Genomic DNA, 12,719 nt, shown 5'->3' with positions numbered 1-12,719 from the left:
TTTGCACAGAAACTTAAAAAATTAGAGATTGGTAATTCAGAAATTTGTAATTAGTAGGGGTGAAACTGCATATGCAGTGTATGATTTGAATCTTGAGAAACCCGGTACGAGTCACCGGGCACCGCTGGCGCTCCATTTGGGTTTTAAATTTACGGCGTAACGAATCGCCATTGGATGGCATTCGCATGTGACAGAGCGGTAACCTAACGGGGCGGTTAGGAAACTGCAACGTCCCCGGTGATAAAAGCCCTTCCAGATCTCTGAGACGAGACAGTTCCGGTCCTGCTCTTCGCATCCAGTCGCTGCTCCGCTCCTCTTTTTTTCCTCTCTCTCTCTCGCTCTCACGCCGGCGATCCGGAATTCTAAGTCGTCGCAGAAGCTCCGGAGACGGCGAGAAGATGAGGGAGATCCTCCACGTCCAGGGCGGGCAGTGCGGGAACCAGATCGGGGCCAAGTTCTGGGAGGTGATCTGCGACGAGCACGGCATCGATGGCACCGGGAAGTACACCGGCGACTCTGATCTGCAGCTCGAGAGGATCAATGTATACTACAACGAGGCAAGTGGCGGGCGCTACGTTCCCCGTGCTGTCCTCATGGATCTTGAACCGGGAACCATGGATTCCGTCAGATCTGGGCCGTTTGGCCAGATCTTCCGCCCCGACAATTTCGTGTTTGGACAGTCTGGGGCGGGGAACAACTGGGCCAAGGGACACTACACTGAGGGAGCGGAGCTTATTGATTCGGTCCTAGATGTTGTGAGAAAGGAAGCGGAGAATTGTGACTGCTTGCAGGGTATGACTTCGATTGCAAAATCTTTCTTCTCAAATAAATATGATATTTGTTAGATCTGCTAATGTAAATTGACCTTTCGATTTTTTCTGATTTATGTTCGAATTGTTCAGTTAATGTGCCAAGATGATCTCCCATTGTTCAAGGCGTTTTATGAACTTAGGGTTTCATATTTTCTTTTCTCTGTTGTGATTTTTATGACTTGCATCTTGCTACTTCAAACAGTGATAAAGTACAAGCTTTTTAATGAAGCAGTGGAAACTCCACTCTAGAATTTTCTAGCTTCGCTCTAACAAATGTGTATAGACGATGTTAGGCTTTATACTTCAACTTTAGGATTTTTTTTTTTTGTTTAAACTGTTTATTTCTACTAATAGCTCACAAATTACACTACTGTGACTTTCTTGCCAGATTTGTCTTTTGTTTCACGTCAATTGCTAACTCCTTGCTTACCTCTTCTTGTTAATCTTCTGCGATTGTGCTTGCAAGGAATTCGAAGGCGTTGGTATCCTGCCTCTTTCTTGTATATAAATTTTGAGATTGCACTTTAGAGTGTTCACATGCGTTGATATCCAATTGATTCTGTGATATTATCCATTTCTATTTTAATATCTTTTGTTGTGCCGCAGGGAAGATTTATTAGATCTCTGAGTTTGGTGCACATACAAAGAGATTCAATTTCATTTGGTGTTTGGATGTGCACCTCTATTGCAACAATTGATCTCTTTTTCTTGGTTAAGATTACTGAATCCGCTTTAACTTTCTGTTTTAGTAACTCAAGTTGATCACCTACTTCTCTAAGTTTGATAATCTATACAGTAGTTGTTCAATTTGCATGAGCAATAATGGAAAATAAAACTGCCTAATTGAAGAGAGCAGTTTATATTACCAAACTTCTGCTAGTCCTAGTATAAATTTTGCCTACATTCGGCTTGATGCCTACTGGTTTTGATTCCTAATCCCCACATTTGCTACTTGGAATGTAATGAATTTGGCATCTTACTAGCTATCGTTGATATCAAGTGCTGGAAAATTGAACTATCTGTTGTCTTTCTGGCTAACTGGTCTTTGTTCTGATTGACAATGTGAAACCCTAAACAACGATGCTATTTCATGTTCATGTAGTTTTCTAGGTATGTAGCACTGTATGCAAACAACAATATATGTAACAAATTTGTTATCTTGTTCTGCAGGCTTTCAAGTTTGCCATTCTCTTGGAGGAGGAACTGGGTCTGGCATGGGCACCCTTCTTATCTCTAAGATTAGGGAGGAATATCCTGATAGAATGATGCTAACATTCTCTGTTTTCCCATCACCGAAGGTGTCTGATACAGTTGTGGAGCCATACAATGCTACTCTCTCAGTTCACCAGCTCGTCGAAAATGCTGATGAATGCATGGTCCTTGACAATGAAGCATTGTATGATATCTGCTTCCGCACTCTTAAGCTTTCAAATCCTACTTGTAAGTATTCATTCCAACAAGGAACTTGCATAAAATCATCTTATTATTCCATGTTCAAAGTTCCATTATCAGCATCTCTCATCTGATGTTCTTCTTGATGTTTCAGTTGGTGATCTGAATCATCTTATCTCTGCTACGATGAGTGGCGTTACATGCTGTCTCCGCTTCCCTGGTCAGCTCAATTCTGACCTCAGAAAGCTTGCTGTAAACCTCATTCCTTTCCCGCGCCTGCACTTCTTTATGGTGGGGTTTGCACCATTGACCTCCAGGGGCTCACAGCAATACAGGGCTCTGACAGTCCCCGAATTGACCCAACAAATGTGGGATTCCAAGAACATGATGTGTGCTGCTGATCCTCGTCATGGTCGTTACTTAACTGCCTCAGCCATGTTCCGTGGAAAGATGAGCACCAAAGAAGTCGATGAGCAGATGCTCAATGTTCAGAACAAAAACTCTTCCTACTTCGTCGAGTGGATTCCGAACAATGTGAAATCCAGCGTGTGTGACATGCCACCCAACGGACTGAAGATGGCTTCCACGTTTATTGGGAACTCAACGTCCATCCAAGAGATGTTCAGGAGGGTTAGCGAACAATTCACGGCCATGTTCAGGAGAAAGGCTTTCTTGCACTGGTACACTGGAGAGGGTATGGATGAGATGGAATTCACCGAGGCCGAGAGCAACATGAATGATCTGGTGGCAGAGTACCAGCAGTACCAAGATGCCACAGCAGAAGAGGAGTACGAGGAAGAAGAAGAAGAAGAAGAGGAACCCACTGAATGAGTCATTTCGATCTCGGAAATGTCTTGCTTTTGTGAGTGCCCATTGGATCAAGACAGTAGTTCTACATTGTGTGTTTGTATTCCTAGTAATGCTATTTGTGATATTGAGTTGAACCTTGTTATCGCACTCATCGAGTAATTTCATCATCTGTATTTCTGAATTTCTCTCGTCTTTTCGTTGCTTTTATATAATTCCTTTTTTATTTCAGAATAATATGTAGTTTTGCACGCTCTGTATTTGAAGTGATTACGCAGTTTTATGCTACTTGATTGTGGTTTCGCAACAAGATTTGTGCTTAAGAGTCTTTTTGTTTAAAAGAATTTAAACGGGACTATGTTAATTATTATATCTCATTTTCATTTCTTTTTTTAGTCCAATCAATTTTCACCAATCTTTAACTCAAACGGGACTAAGCTAATTATAAAATGTCGATTTAACATCAAACTGCTTAGACACTATCTAGCTTGAAAAAATCTCTCTCTAATTGCAGCCTCTAACAGATTAGAGAAAAGGCATTCTATTTATTTCTGAAACTGAATAATTGTGGAAATAATATTCCATAAAAAAATTACTAAGAACATTTCTTTTTTATATAAAAAATTCAAAGCCGACCACGGTGGGACTCGAACCCACAGTCTCCCGCTCCGGAGGCGAGCGCCTTATCCATTAGGCCACGCGGTCGAATACATTTGGGGAAGCTTTTTTCTTATGATGTCTAGAGTTATACATTCAATTAGACTGTTGCAGTTTGATCTTATCTTAATAATTTTATAACTTACATTAAAATTGTATAAATGCATCGATATGAAGCTCATCCTAATTGCAACCCACGCCAATAATTATATTTGTGATGTATATGTTGAATTCAAGTTGTTGGCTTCCGACTAAGTTCCATCTTCTATGAGGATTTATAAGAGATAAAGTAAACAAAGTGCAGAATCATTTGTAGTCGGTATGTTGAACGAGACACTCACTCAATTGTTAATTGAAGCAAACTTGAATAGCAACTCACCCCTAATGACTATTAGGAGTGAGTAAAAATTTGATTAAACAAAATTAATCGACCAAGTGAACCGAATTTAAAATTTTAGTTTGATTTATTCAAAAATTTGATTTTTATTTTTGAAAAATATCGATTATATCGATTTAATCTATTTAGTTTAGATTTTGAAAGTCAAAATTCGGTTAAACCATATAAACAAATCTTTTCCTGCTGAACTGAATAAATCTATCAAGGCTTATAAAAATCCTAATTCTCTCCTCACGCAACTCTTCTTTTTCCTTAAATCACGACTTCTCTCTTTCTCACGCTCGTCTATCTTTGCTTTGTACTTCTTCTCTGTTGTCTTGTCTGCCTGTCTCTTCATTTCACTCTGTCATAACATTCCTGTTTAGGACTCATCGTGCGATGCCAGAGGAGGACAGATTGGGCGAGAAGACCCTCCGGGAGGAAGTTGGGCGATCTGCCCTCTGAGAGCCCTAGTTATCTCCGACGCCGCGTATGCATTACCTCCCTCCCCTGCTCACTCTCTCGACGCCTCCACCTCCGACTGGGAGCCCTAGTTTACTTCTCTGACCAAGATCACAACCCTTAATTTAGTGAGTTGTTTCTTACTTATTTGATATTTTAATAGTGATTTTGAATTCTACGAAATGCCCTTCTTGATTCCTAGTGATGTTAATTGTGAAATTTTGCTTATTTCTTCAATGAGTTATATTTTGCTTGTTTGATGTTTCAATAGCGATTTTGAAATTTGTGAAATGTTCTTCTTGATTCCTAGTGATGTCAATTGTGAAATTATGCTTGTTTCTTCTAGTGAGTTGTTTCACATGAAATTCTGTCAAATGCCTTCGTGCTCATGGCTTTGGAAACTCGACTCGGGAGGAGAATGGTATAAAAGTTCGGTTAATTCATTTGAAAACTAAATTAACTAATATTTTATCAGTTCAGTCAATTTTCGTTAAAGAATCCAGTCAGGTCGGTTGGCTAAAAAAAATTTGGTTTATTGGATTTTGGTTCGATTTTAATTGAATACTCACCCCTAATGACTATGTTTGTGGTGCATATATTGAAGTCAAGTTGTTTTGTTTTGGACTCCGTATCCATCAATCTGATATACTTTCTAGGGTTGTACATGAACCAAATGTTTATAAACAAGTTTGATGTTTGGTTTAGTAAGAGTTTGTTTATTTTCGTTCAATACACATAAAATCAATTAAATGAATCAGCTTAAACAACTCGTTAAATTAAACAAACAAGCTTGAACATATGTGTTCAGCTCATTGTTTATGAACATGCCTGTGAATATATTTGTGATCAATGTTTTTCAATAAAACTCTTATCAACCTGATAAATAACAAATAAAATTTCAAAATGAATAAATAAATTTGTATTATCAAACTCAATAGCCAAGCTTAATAAACAACCAAATAAGCTTAAAATGTAAAAATTTTAAACAATCAAATAATCTTGAATTAAGAACTTGATAACATCTAAGGAGACGCTTCGTATGCATTCGGCAATGGAAATAGTAATAAGTTTTGATTGAGGGGTTAATGATAATAGAAATGAATGTGGATTGATGGTGTTTGGTATAAATACTGAAATTGGTATTATTCTCATTACTGTTGCTTGGTTCGCCTTAAATTATGGAACGAGAATCAACTAAAATTTTTATTTTACTCTTATAAATAAAATACAAAAATAATCACATAGATTCATAGACAAGAACCTTTTTATATAAAAAAATATAATATGGTGAGTATTTTTTTAATGTACAAAAAAACATAATAGAACACAATAATTATCTTCAAAATAAACCATCGTCACATATTAAACAATTCTGTCAATAGTTTTGTATAGTCAAAACATCTACCAAGATAATCAAAATGATGAAATTCATTCCATATCAAATACTTCATTTTCCCAATTGTTAAACATTTGGAGCGCTAAATTATTCGTAAATGCAGTCCACTAATTAGTTGGGATAATTGTCTATATGTAGTCCATTTCAGTCTCGCGTTCACTGTCATCATCTTCACTTTGTTCATCTTCATCTGGGATACACTCTTGAGGATTATGACTCATGAATTTACGGATCAAGTTATGAAGCAAACAACAAGCAATGATAATACGAACTTGGATTTGCATTGGAAAAAATGAAGGGGAAGCTAAGGGTGAGTTTGGTTTGCACCGTTTCCATTTTCATTTTCTGGAAAACGCGCGTTTTCTGAAAAATAGTGTTTGGTTTGCGTTTTTCGTTCTTGTTTTCTAAAAAAATAGCTAGCGTTTTCTAGAAAAACAGAGAATGACAAAAAGTCATTTTCTATTTTCTAGAAAACGCGCGTTTTTCAGAAAATGAAAATGAAAATGGTGCAAACCAAACCCACCCTTAAGATTTTCCAACAACCCTTCAACAATTCAAAACACCTCTTAATATACCTCTAAAGTGCCTCATGTTAAAATATTCTTTAGCTGTCTCAGGATGATGATCTTCCTATTTATTGAGGTGATACCAATGCCTGCGATAAAGTGTCATAAATCCATCTGAGTTGTAATATCCAACATCGACCAAATAATAACAGCTTAAACCAAGGACAATAGTTAAATTAATAAATGTAAGTATTCCAGAAATTTGAAACTTCATTATAATTCCAACTTCAAAGTAAAATGTATTTGTTATTTACCTTGAGGAACTTTAAGATCAGATGGTCTATTGATGGCATCACGAAGTACCTGACCATCATGGACAAAATCTTCCCACTCAGGTAACACATATATGAATTGCATTTGTGGGCAATACACTCCCAACACATTTGTTGCAATCTCCCCTTTCTTGTGCGATAACGTTATTTTTCTTCTTTAGGAGGTATAACTTGGATAAAAGTACTGTGTAAAGCACCTAAACAACCCTATAATAATTTTTATGATGTTAAAAAATATAATTAAATTATAGAATTATATATTAAAATAAAAAATGTAACTAAACTAAAGAATTATAAGTGATGTTAAAATTCTTACCTTAAATAGTTTCCATTTATCTTCTTTGTAGTCATCACTTACGCGTTCAGGTTTTTTAAGTAATATGTTGTGCAATTATAAAATTGCTCGAAGACATAGATTGAAATGACAATTCACTGTCTCTCCACTTTGTTTAAAAAAGAGATTTATCATTTGATTTTTTTTATGATGTGCCAACACGTAGACAAATAAGGCCACATTTTCATCAATAGTGACATTTTTATGGCTTTTAAACCCCAACATCTTGTACCATATCACATAATATCCTGAATGTTCTCATATCCATTTGAAGTTCACTAATACTTATTTCATTGCTATCTTTTGTAAGGTTGAACATCCATTCCACACACGTAATCTATTTGTCCTCCCTACTTTTTATTTGACGAATCTTAGCTACTTTGACGATATACAAGTTGTTGGGCCCCGTGGTTATTTTGGTGTGATCAACCAAGTTAAGTTAGGTTCTGTTTTGGTTTGATTCTTGTGTCTAAATGTGTAGGAGCTTAAGAGCACAGGAAGTCGAGCGGAAGATGCAACTAGCGAGAATGATGACACGGGAAGGGAGCCGACGAGCTCGGTACATCCTAGATAGGGACGAGGTGCTGCGGAAGAGTACACCGGTGGATGAGAAAAATGTACGCGACGTTCAAGGGATGAGAAGCTGGAGCGGAAGCCTGCTCGAGGAGAATGCCAGAAATTAGGTTTGGGTGAGCCTTATTTTGATTGACCGCAATCACCCAAGCGATCAGAGCAGCAAAAGAGTGAAAGAAGCTGATGAAAACTTATGGAGGCGCCCTCAACAGGAGTTGAAGGCGCCTCCAAGCCGCCCGCGCACCTCTACCACCTTCAGGCGGAAGGCGTCTCCCATGAGCATGGAAGGCGCCCTCCGTAAGCATGGAAGGTGCCCTCCATGAATATGGAAGACACCTTCGACCAAGAAAACTGACTGTTGCCAAGGGATAAAACCCCTTAGCGCCTCGCTGGAGGCGCCCTCCAAGCCCTTTGGAGGCACCCTTAAGCTATGGATAGAATTTTCAGGAGCTATAAAACGGCCCCTGGAGTTAGGAAATATCACAACTTCTGTAATCACTTTTCTAGTTATTTATGAGTTTTCAGTATGTGTAAAAGGCTTCTCCGCCTTCAGAGAAGGAGATTCTTAATGAGTTTTTCAATCGCCTTAGATTAACAACCAACTAGGTTGTAACCAAGTAAATAGTGACCTTTACTTATTTCTTTAGGTTGTTACTTATGTTTTTAATTACATTTCTAGTCTAAGGATCAGGAAGGGATTTTATTTTTCTATTTCAGGCAATTCACCCCCCTTTTGCCGGCCCCGCTGCGCCAACAAGTGGTATCAGAGCCCAATCACCTCAAAAAGACTAACTGTTGACTGAAACATCAAAGATAAAAAATGATGGCTGGATTGATAATCTACCTACCAAAATTCGAGGGAGAATTTGCGTCATGGAAGAAACGAATGAAGGTATTCTTCAAAACCAATTTTAAAATATTACTAATGATTAAATACAATTTTGTAGCTCCAAAAGCCCCCCAAGGAGAAGAAAAAGAAGAATATCAGTGGACCAAAAAGGAGCAAGCATACTTCGTAGCAAACGGATGAGCTAAGTTCCACCTACTCAGCGTACTTCCACCCCAGGAAGTAAATCGAATCAGAGATTACTCAGCAAAGGAACTTTGGGAGAAGTTTCTGGAACTGCACGAAGAAACTTCCGAAACAAAGCTTGCGGGATGCGACGTGCTCCAGAATCAACTGACGAACCTCCAGATGGAAGAAGGAGAGTCAGTAGCACAGTTACACGGAAGACTCAAGGAGCTAATCACCGGATTATCAAACCTCGGAGAAACGGTAACAAATTGGGACGCGCAAAGGTATGCATTAAATGCGTTACCAAGAACACCGGAATGGACATCTATTGTAGACTCTTACTATATCTCAAAGGATCTCGAGGTAAGTACATTAGATAATCTCTTTTTTGTTTTCAAATTACATGAATCTCGATGTGCAGGACAAAAGAGACCTAGCCAGAACATTGCCCTAAAGGCAAGAACGAACGATTTCGACTCCGAAAAATCAATTGATGAAGATGAAGCTGCACTAATGGTAAGAAAGTTCAATAAGTTTATTTGATTTAATAAATTTAAATCGCAGACGAATAAGGATTATCGAAGCAAAAGGAAGGTCCGTTGTTACAACTGCAACGAAGAAGGCCACATCAAGAATAAATGTTGTAAACTAAAGAAGAAGGAAAAGGAAAAGCACAAAAGATCAACATCCTCTAAATACAAGAACCTGAAGGTCGCATGGGATGAATCATCATCCTTTGAATCCGAGGCTAAGGCCTTCTCAGGACTAACCCTAATGGCCAACCATAAAGTAGAAGATGAAACCAGCTTAGAGATGAGCATCGATGAAAGGGGAGGGTCATCAGAAGAAAGCAGTGATGAAGAGGGAGTATTAGAAATTGAGGTAAGTAAGGTATGTGCTCTATCTCCCAAGTGGTCTTGTAACTTTATCAAAATTCTTTCTAAAGATTTAGTAAAGTTAGAAAAGAAAAATGCTGAGTTAAAATTGAACTTAGCTAAGACATGTCCCTTAGAATTATTTAACAATTTAAAGTTAGAAAATGATAAATTGAAAATGCAAATCGAAAGTTTGAAAAAAAGGTACATGCTTAAAACCAAATAACTTTCAAAAATCAAAATTTAGAATCTATGGAAGGTTAAATTGGTACATTAGAAAACATTAGGGACAACTTAGAAGAATTCCTAAAGGATATGTATCCCCTAGATTCTTAGCTAACCTAGTAGGAAGGAACCTATATTGGGTTCCAAAATCATACTTAGATTAACATTTTTTCTTTGAATCTAAGGCTTTCAGAAAAGTTAAATATTTAAATTCTTTCAGAAGTTTTGTCTATAAGTGGTTGATGATCCAATAACCAAGAAGGCCTAATACCTCGCCACAACCTAGAAGCCAATTACTGAATTGAATATTTAATTAACAAACTGATAAACTTGTGAAATTAATGAAATGTTTTCAATCTTGTCAATTATTTGAAAACTTCATAACCTAGAAATTGTTTTAAATTCAAGTTATTTTCTTATTGTGCCTTATTTTTTTATGTAATCAAAGGGGGAGGAATATGTACAAGTTTAGGAGGAGTTAGAATTTTTTGAATTTTGCTAACTCTATTCTGTTTTTATTGTTGGACCCAGTGGTTTTTTTGATATGATCAAAGGGAGAGGAATAGATACAAGTTTAGGGGGAGTTAGAATTTTTTGAATTCTACTAACTCTATATGTTACCATTTCTTTTATTTGCAACTTTATGATTAAAATGATTGTTTTGTAAATTCTTTTATTGCATCTTGTTCGTTATTACACTAACTTGAACTTAGGTTGATGCACATTAAAAGGGGAGAGATTGTTGGACCTTGTGGTTGTTTTGGGGTGATCAACCAAGTTAAGTTAGGTTCTGTTTTGGTTTGATCCTTGTGTCCAAGTGTGCAAGAGTTTAGGAGCACAAGAATTCGAGCAGAAGACACAGCTAGTGAGAAGGATGACACGAGAAGGGAGCCGATGGGCTCGGTGGATCTGAGGGACGAGGTGCTGTGGAAGATTACACTGGTAGGCGAGAAGAATGTACACGACGCTCGAGGGACGAAAAGCCAGAGCGAAAGCTTGCTCGAGGAGAAAGATGGAAATTGGGTTCGGGTGAGCCCTATTTCGGTTGGCCGCAATCACCCAGGCGATCGGAGTGGCAGAAGAGAGAAAGAAGCTGATGAAGACTGTTGGAGGCACGCTCAATAGGAATTAAAGGCGCTTCCAAGGCGATCGCGCGCCTCTACCACCTTCAGGCGGAAGGCGCCCTCAGTAAGTATGGAAGGCGCCTTTGACCAAGAAAACTGATCGTTGTCAAGGGATAAAACTCTATCCCTTTGCGCCTCGCTGGAGGCGCCCTCCAAGCCTTTTGGAGGCACCCTCAAGCTACGGATAGGATTTCCAAGAGCTATAAAAAACCCCTTGGAGCTAGAAAATAGTACAACAACTTCTGTAATCACTTTCCTAGTTATTTTTTAGCTTTCAGTGTATGTAAAAGGCTTCTTCACCTTCAAAGAAGGAAATTCTTAATGAGCTTTTCAACCGCCTTGGATTAACAACCAACTAGGTTATAACCAAGTAAATAGTGACCTTTTACTTATTTCTTTAAGTTGTTAGTCCAAGGATCGGGAAGGAGTTTTATTTTTCTATTTCAAACAATTCACCCCTCTCTTGCCGGCACTACTGCGCCAACACAAGTATTGCAATTTGATAAAGTACAACAACCAAACAAATCATGAGCATTCCATACATATTCCACAAAGTACATATTAATCTACATCTTCTATAGTTAAACTGTGGTCGTCCCATGTTTATCTACATCACATAACAATCGATGACAAAGTAAACACAATTATGAAATCAAAAATTATTCACTTAGGAAAAATCATAATTCTAAAAATTTATTTGGATAAAAATATTTACTTACATATTATAGTTTCTTTCGATGACAACAGCTTCAGTTGGGAAGAGGAAGCTTAGGTAGGGAGGAGGAAGAGAAGGGTAAGAGGCGAGAAGAAAGGGAGGAGGAGGAGGAGGAGGAATGGGGAGAAGCAGCTTCAGTTGGGAGGAGGAAGCTTAGGTTGGGAGGAGGAAGAGAAGGGTAAGGGGGGAGAAGAAAGGGAGGAGGAGGAAGGGGAGAAGTGGCTTTGATGGCAACAGCTCGGACAACTGAGCAGGGAGGAGGAGGAGAAATAGGCGCCAAGAAGAAGGGGGAGAAGAAAGGGGGCACGACTGAGAGGAAGAGAAGAAGAAGAAGGGAGGAGGCTCTGACGGATGGGGAAGAAGAAGGGCAGAGAAGATGCTCGTGTGGAGAAGAGACTCGGGTGAAGAAGTGCCTTGGATGGCTTAGGGTTGGGCTATCCGAAAAAAAAGAGAGAAAGGAATGAGGAGGAATGAGTTTAGTGATAACTTAAGAGGAGAGAGCTATGAAATCAGGGGCATCAAACCTATATTTTGAATCCAATTTCCGTCTACCAAATATCAAGTACCAAGAATGGAAATGAAACAAATTTGATTTCCATTCCAACCTCTTAAATCCACCTACCAAACTCCCCTTAAATAAAGAAAACTTAAATTAAATTTAAATCAAACTCAAACTCATTAAAAAAAATTAAATCAAACTTAAATAATCATTTCAAGATGTTAATTATTTAGACTCACTTGACTTTGATTCAATTAATTATTCAGGCCTAGAGATCCACCCAATACTCGTGCCTTAGTTGCGTAAATTGGATCTCATAGGTCATCCGAGTTGATATGTGATGGGATGCTTGCCACATGAGGTCGTGGGGTCGAAATTCGGGATAGTCGGGGCGTAAATCCCCGGTCCCTGTGCAACTCACCCCACCTGCCACATGCTCGCTCAGGATGCTATGATTTACCTCCCTCGTGATGGCCTTGGGTTGGGTGCGGCGGAGGGTCGGGTGCGACGAAGACGCTGGGGCGAATGATTTCACCTTTTGCCACTTAGTTGCGTAAATCGTGCTACGAATCATAAATATCTGCCATCAAAAGCGCCGCTTGTCTACTAAATTTGGATT

At 38.5% G+C, this 12,719-nt stretch overlaps 1 protein-coding gene, 1 long non-coding RNA gene and 1 other non-coding gene across 3 annotated transcripts; 1 reads left to right on the top strand and 2 right to left on the bottom strand.

The window, feature by feature from the left end:
- The first annotated feature begins 261 nt into the window (after positions 1–261).
- Positions 262–3,195, top strand: LOC121991969 (tubulin beta chain-like). Its single transcript, XM_042546058.1, has 3 exons — positions 262–792; positions 1,983–2,252; positions 2,359–3,195. Exons 1-3 carry the CDS (start codon positions 399–401, stop codon positions 3,033–3,035), a joined length of 1,341 nt encoding a protein of 446 aa, XP_042401992.1. The 5' UTR covers positions 262–398; the 3' UTR covers positions 3,036–3,195.
- Positions 3,196–3,643: 448 nt separating this feature from the next.
- TRNAR-CCG lies at positions 3,644–3,716 on the bottom strand. The gene has a single exon. It is a non-coding gene; the product is annotated as a tRNA-Arg (tRNA).
- Positions 3,717–5,957: 2,241 nt separating this feature from the next.
- LOC121989935 lies at positions 5,958–12,061 on the bottom strand. The gene is made up of 3 exons (XR_006114368.1): positions 11,606–12,061; positions 6,478–6,557; positions 5,958–6,092 (listed from the first exon to the last, which is right to left on the bottom strand). It is a non-coding gene; the product is annotated as an uncharacterized LOC121989935 (long non-coding RNA).
- Between the last annotated feature and the right edge of the window lie 658 nt (positions 12,062–12,719).

The sequence above is a fragment of the Zingiber officinale genome, chromosome 6B, assembly GCF_018446385.1.
Source record: "Zingiber officinale cultivar Zhangliang chromosome 6B, Zo_v1.1, whole genome shotgun sequence".
Lineage (NCBI taxonomy): Eukaryota > Viridiplantae > Streptophyta > Magnoliopsida > Zingiberales > Zingiberaceae > Zingiber > Zingiber officinale.
This window is presented reverse-complemented; position numbering and strand designations above follow the sequence as displayed.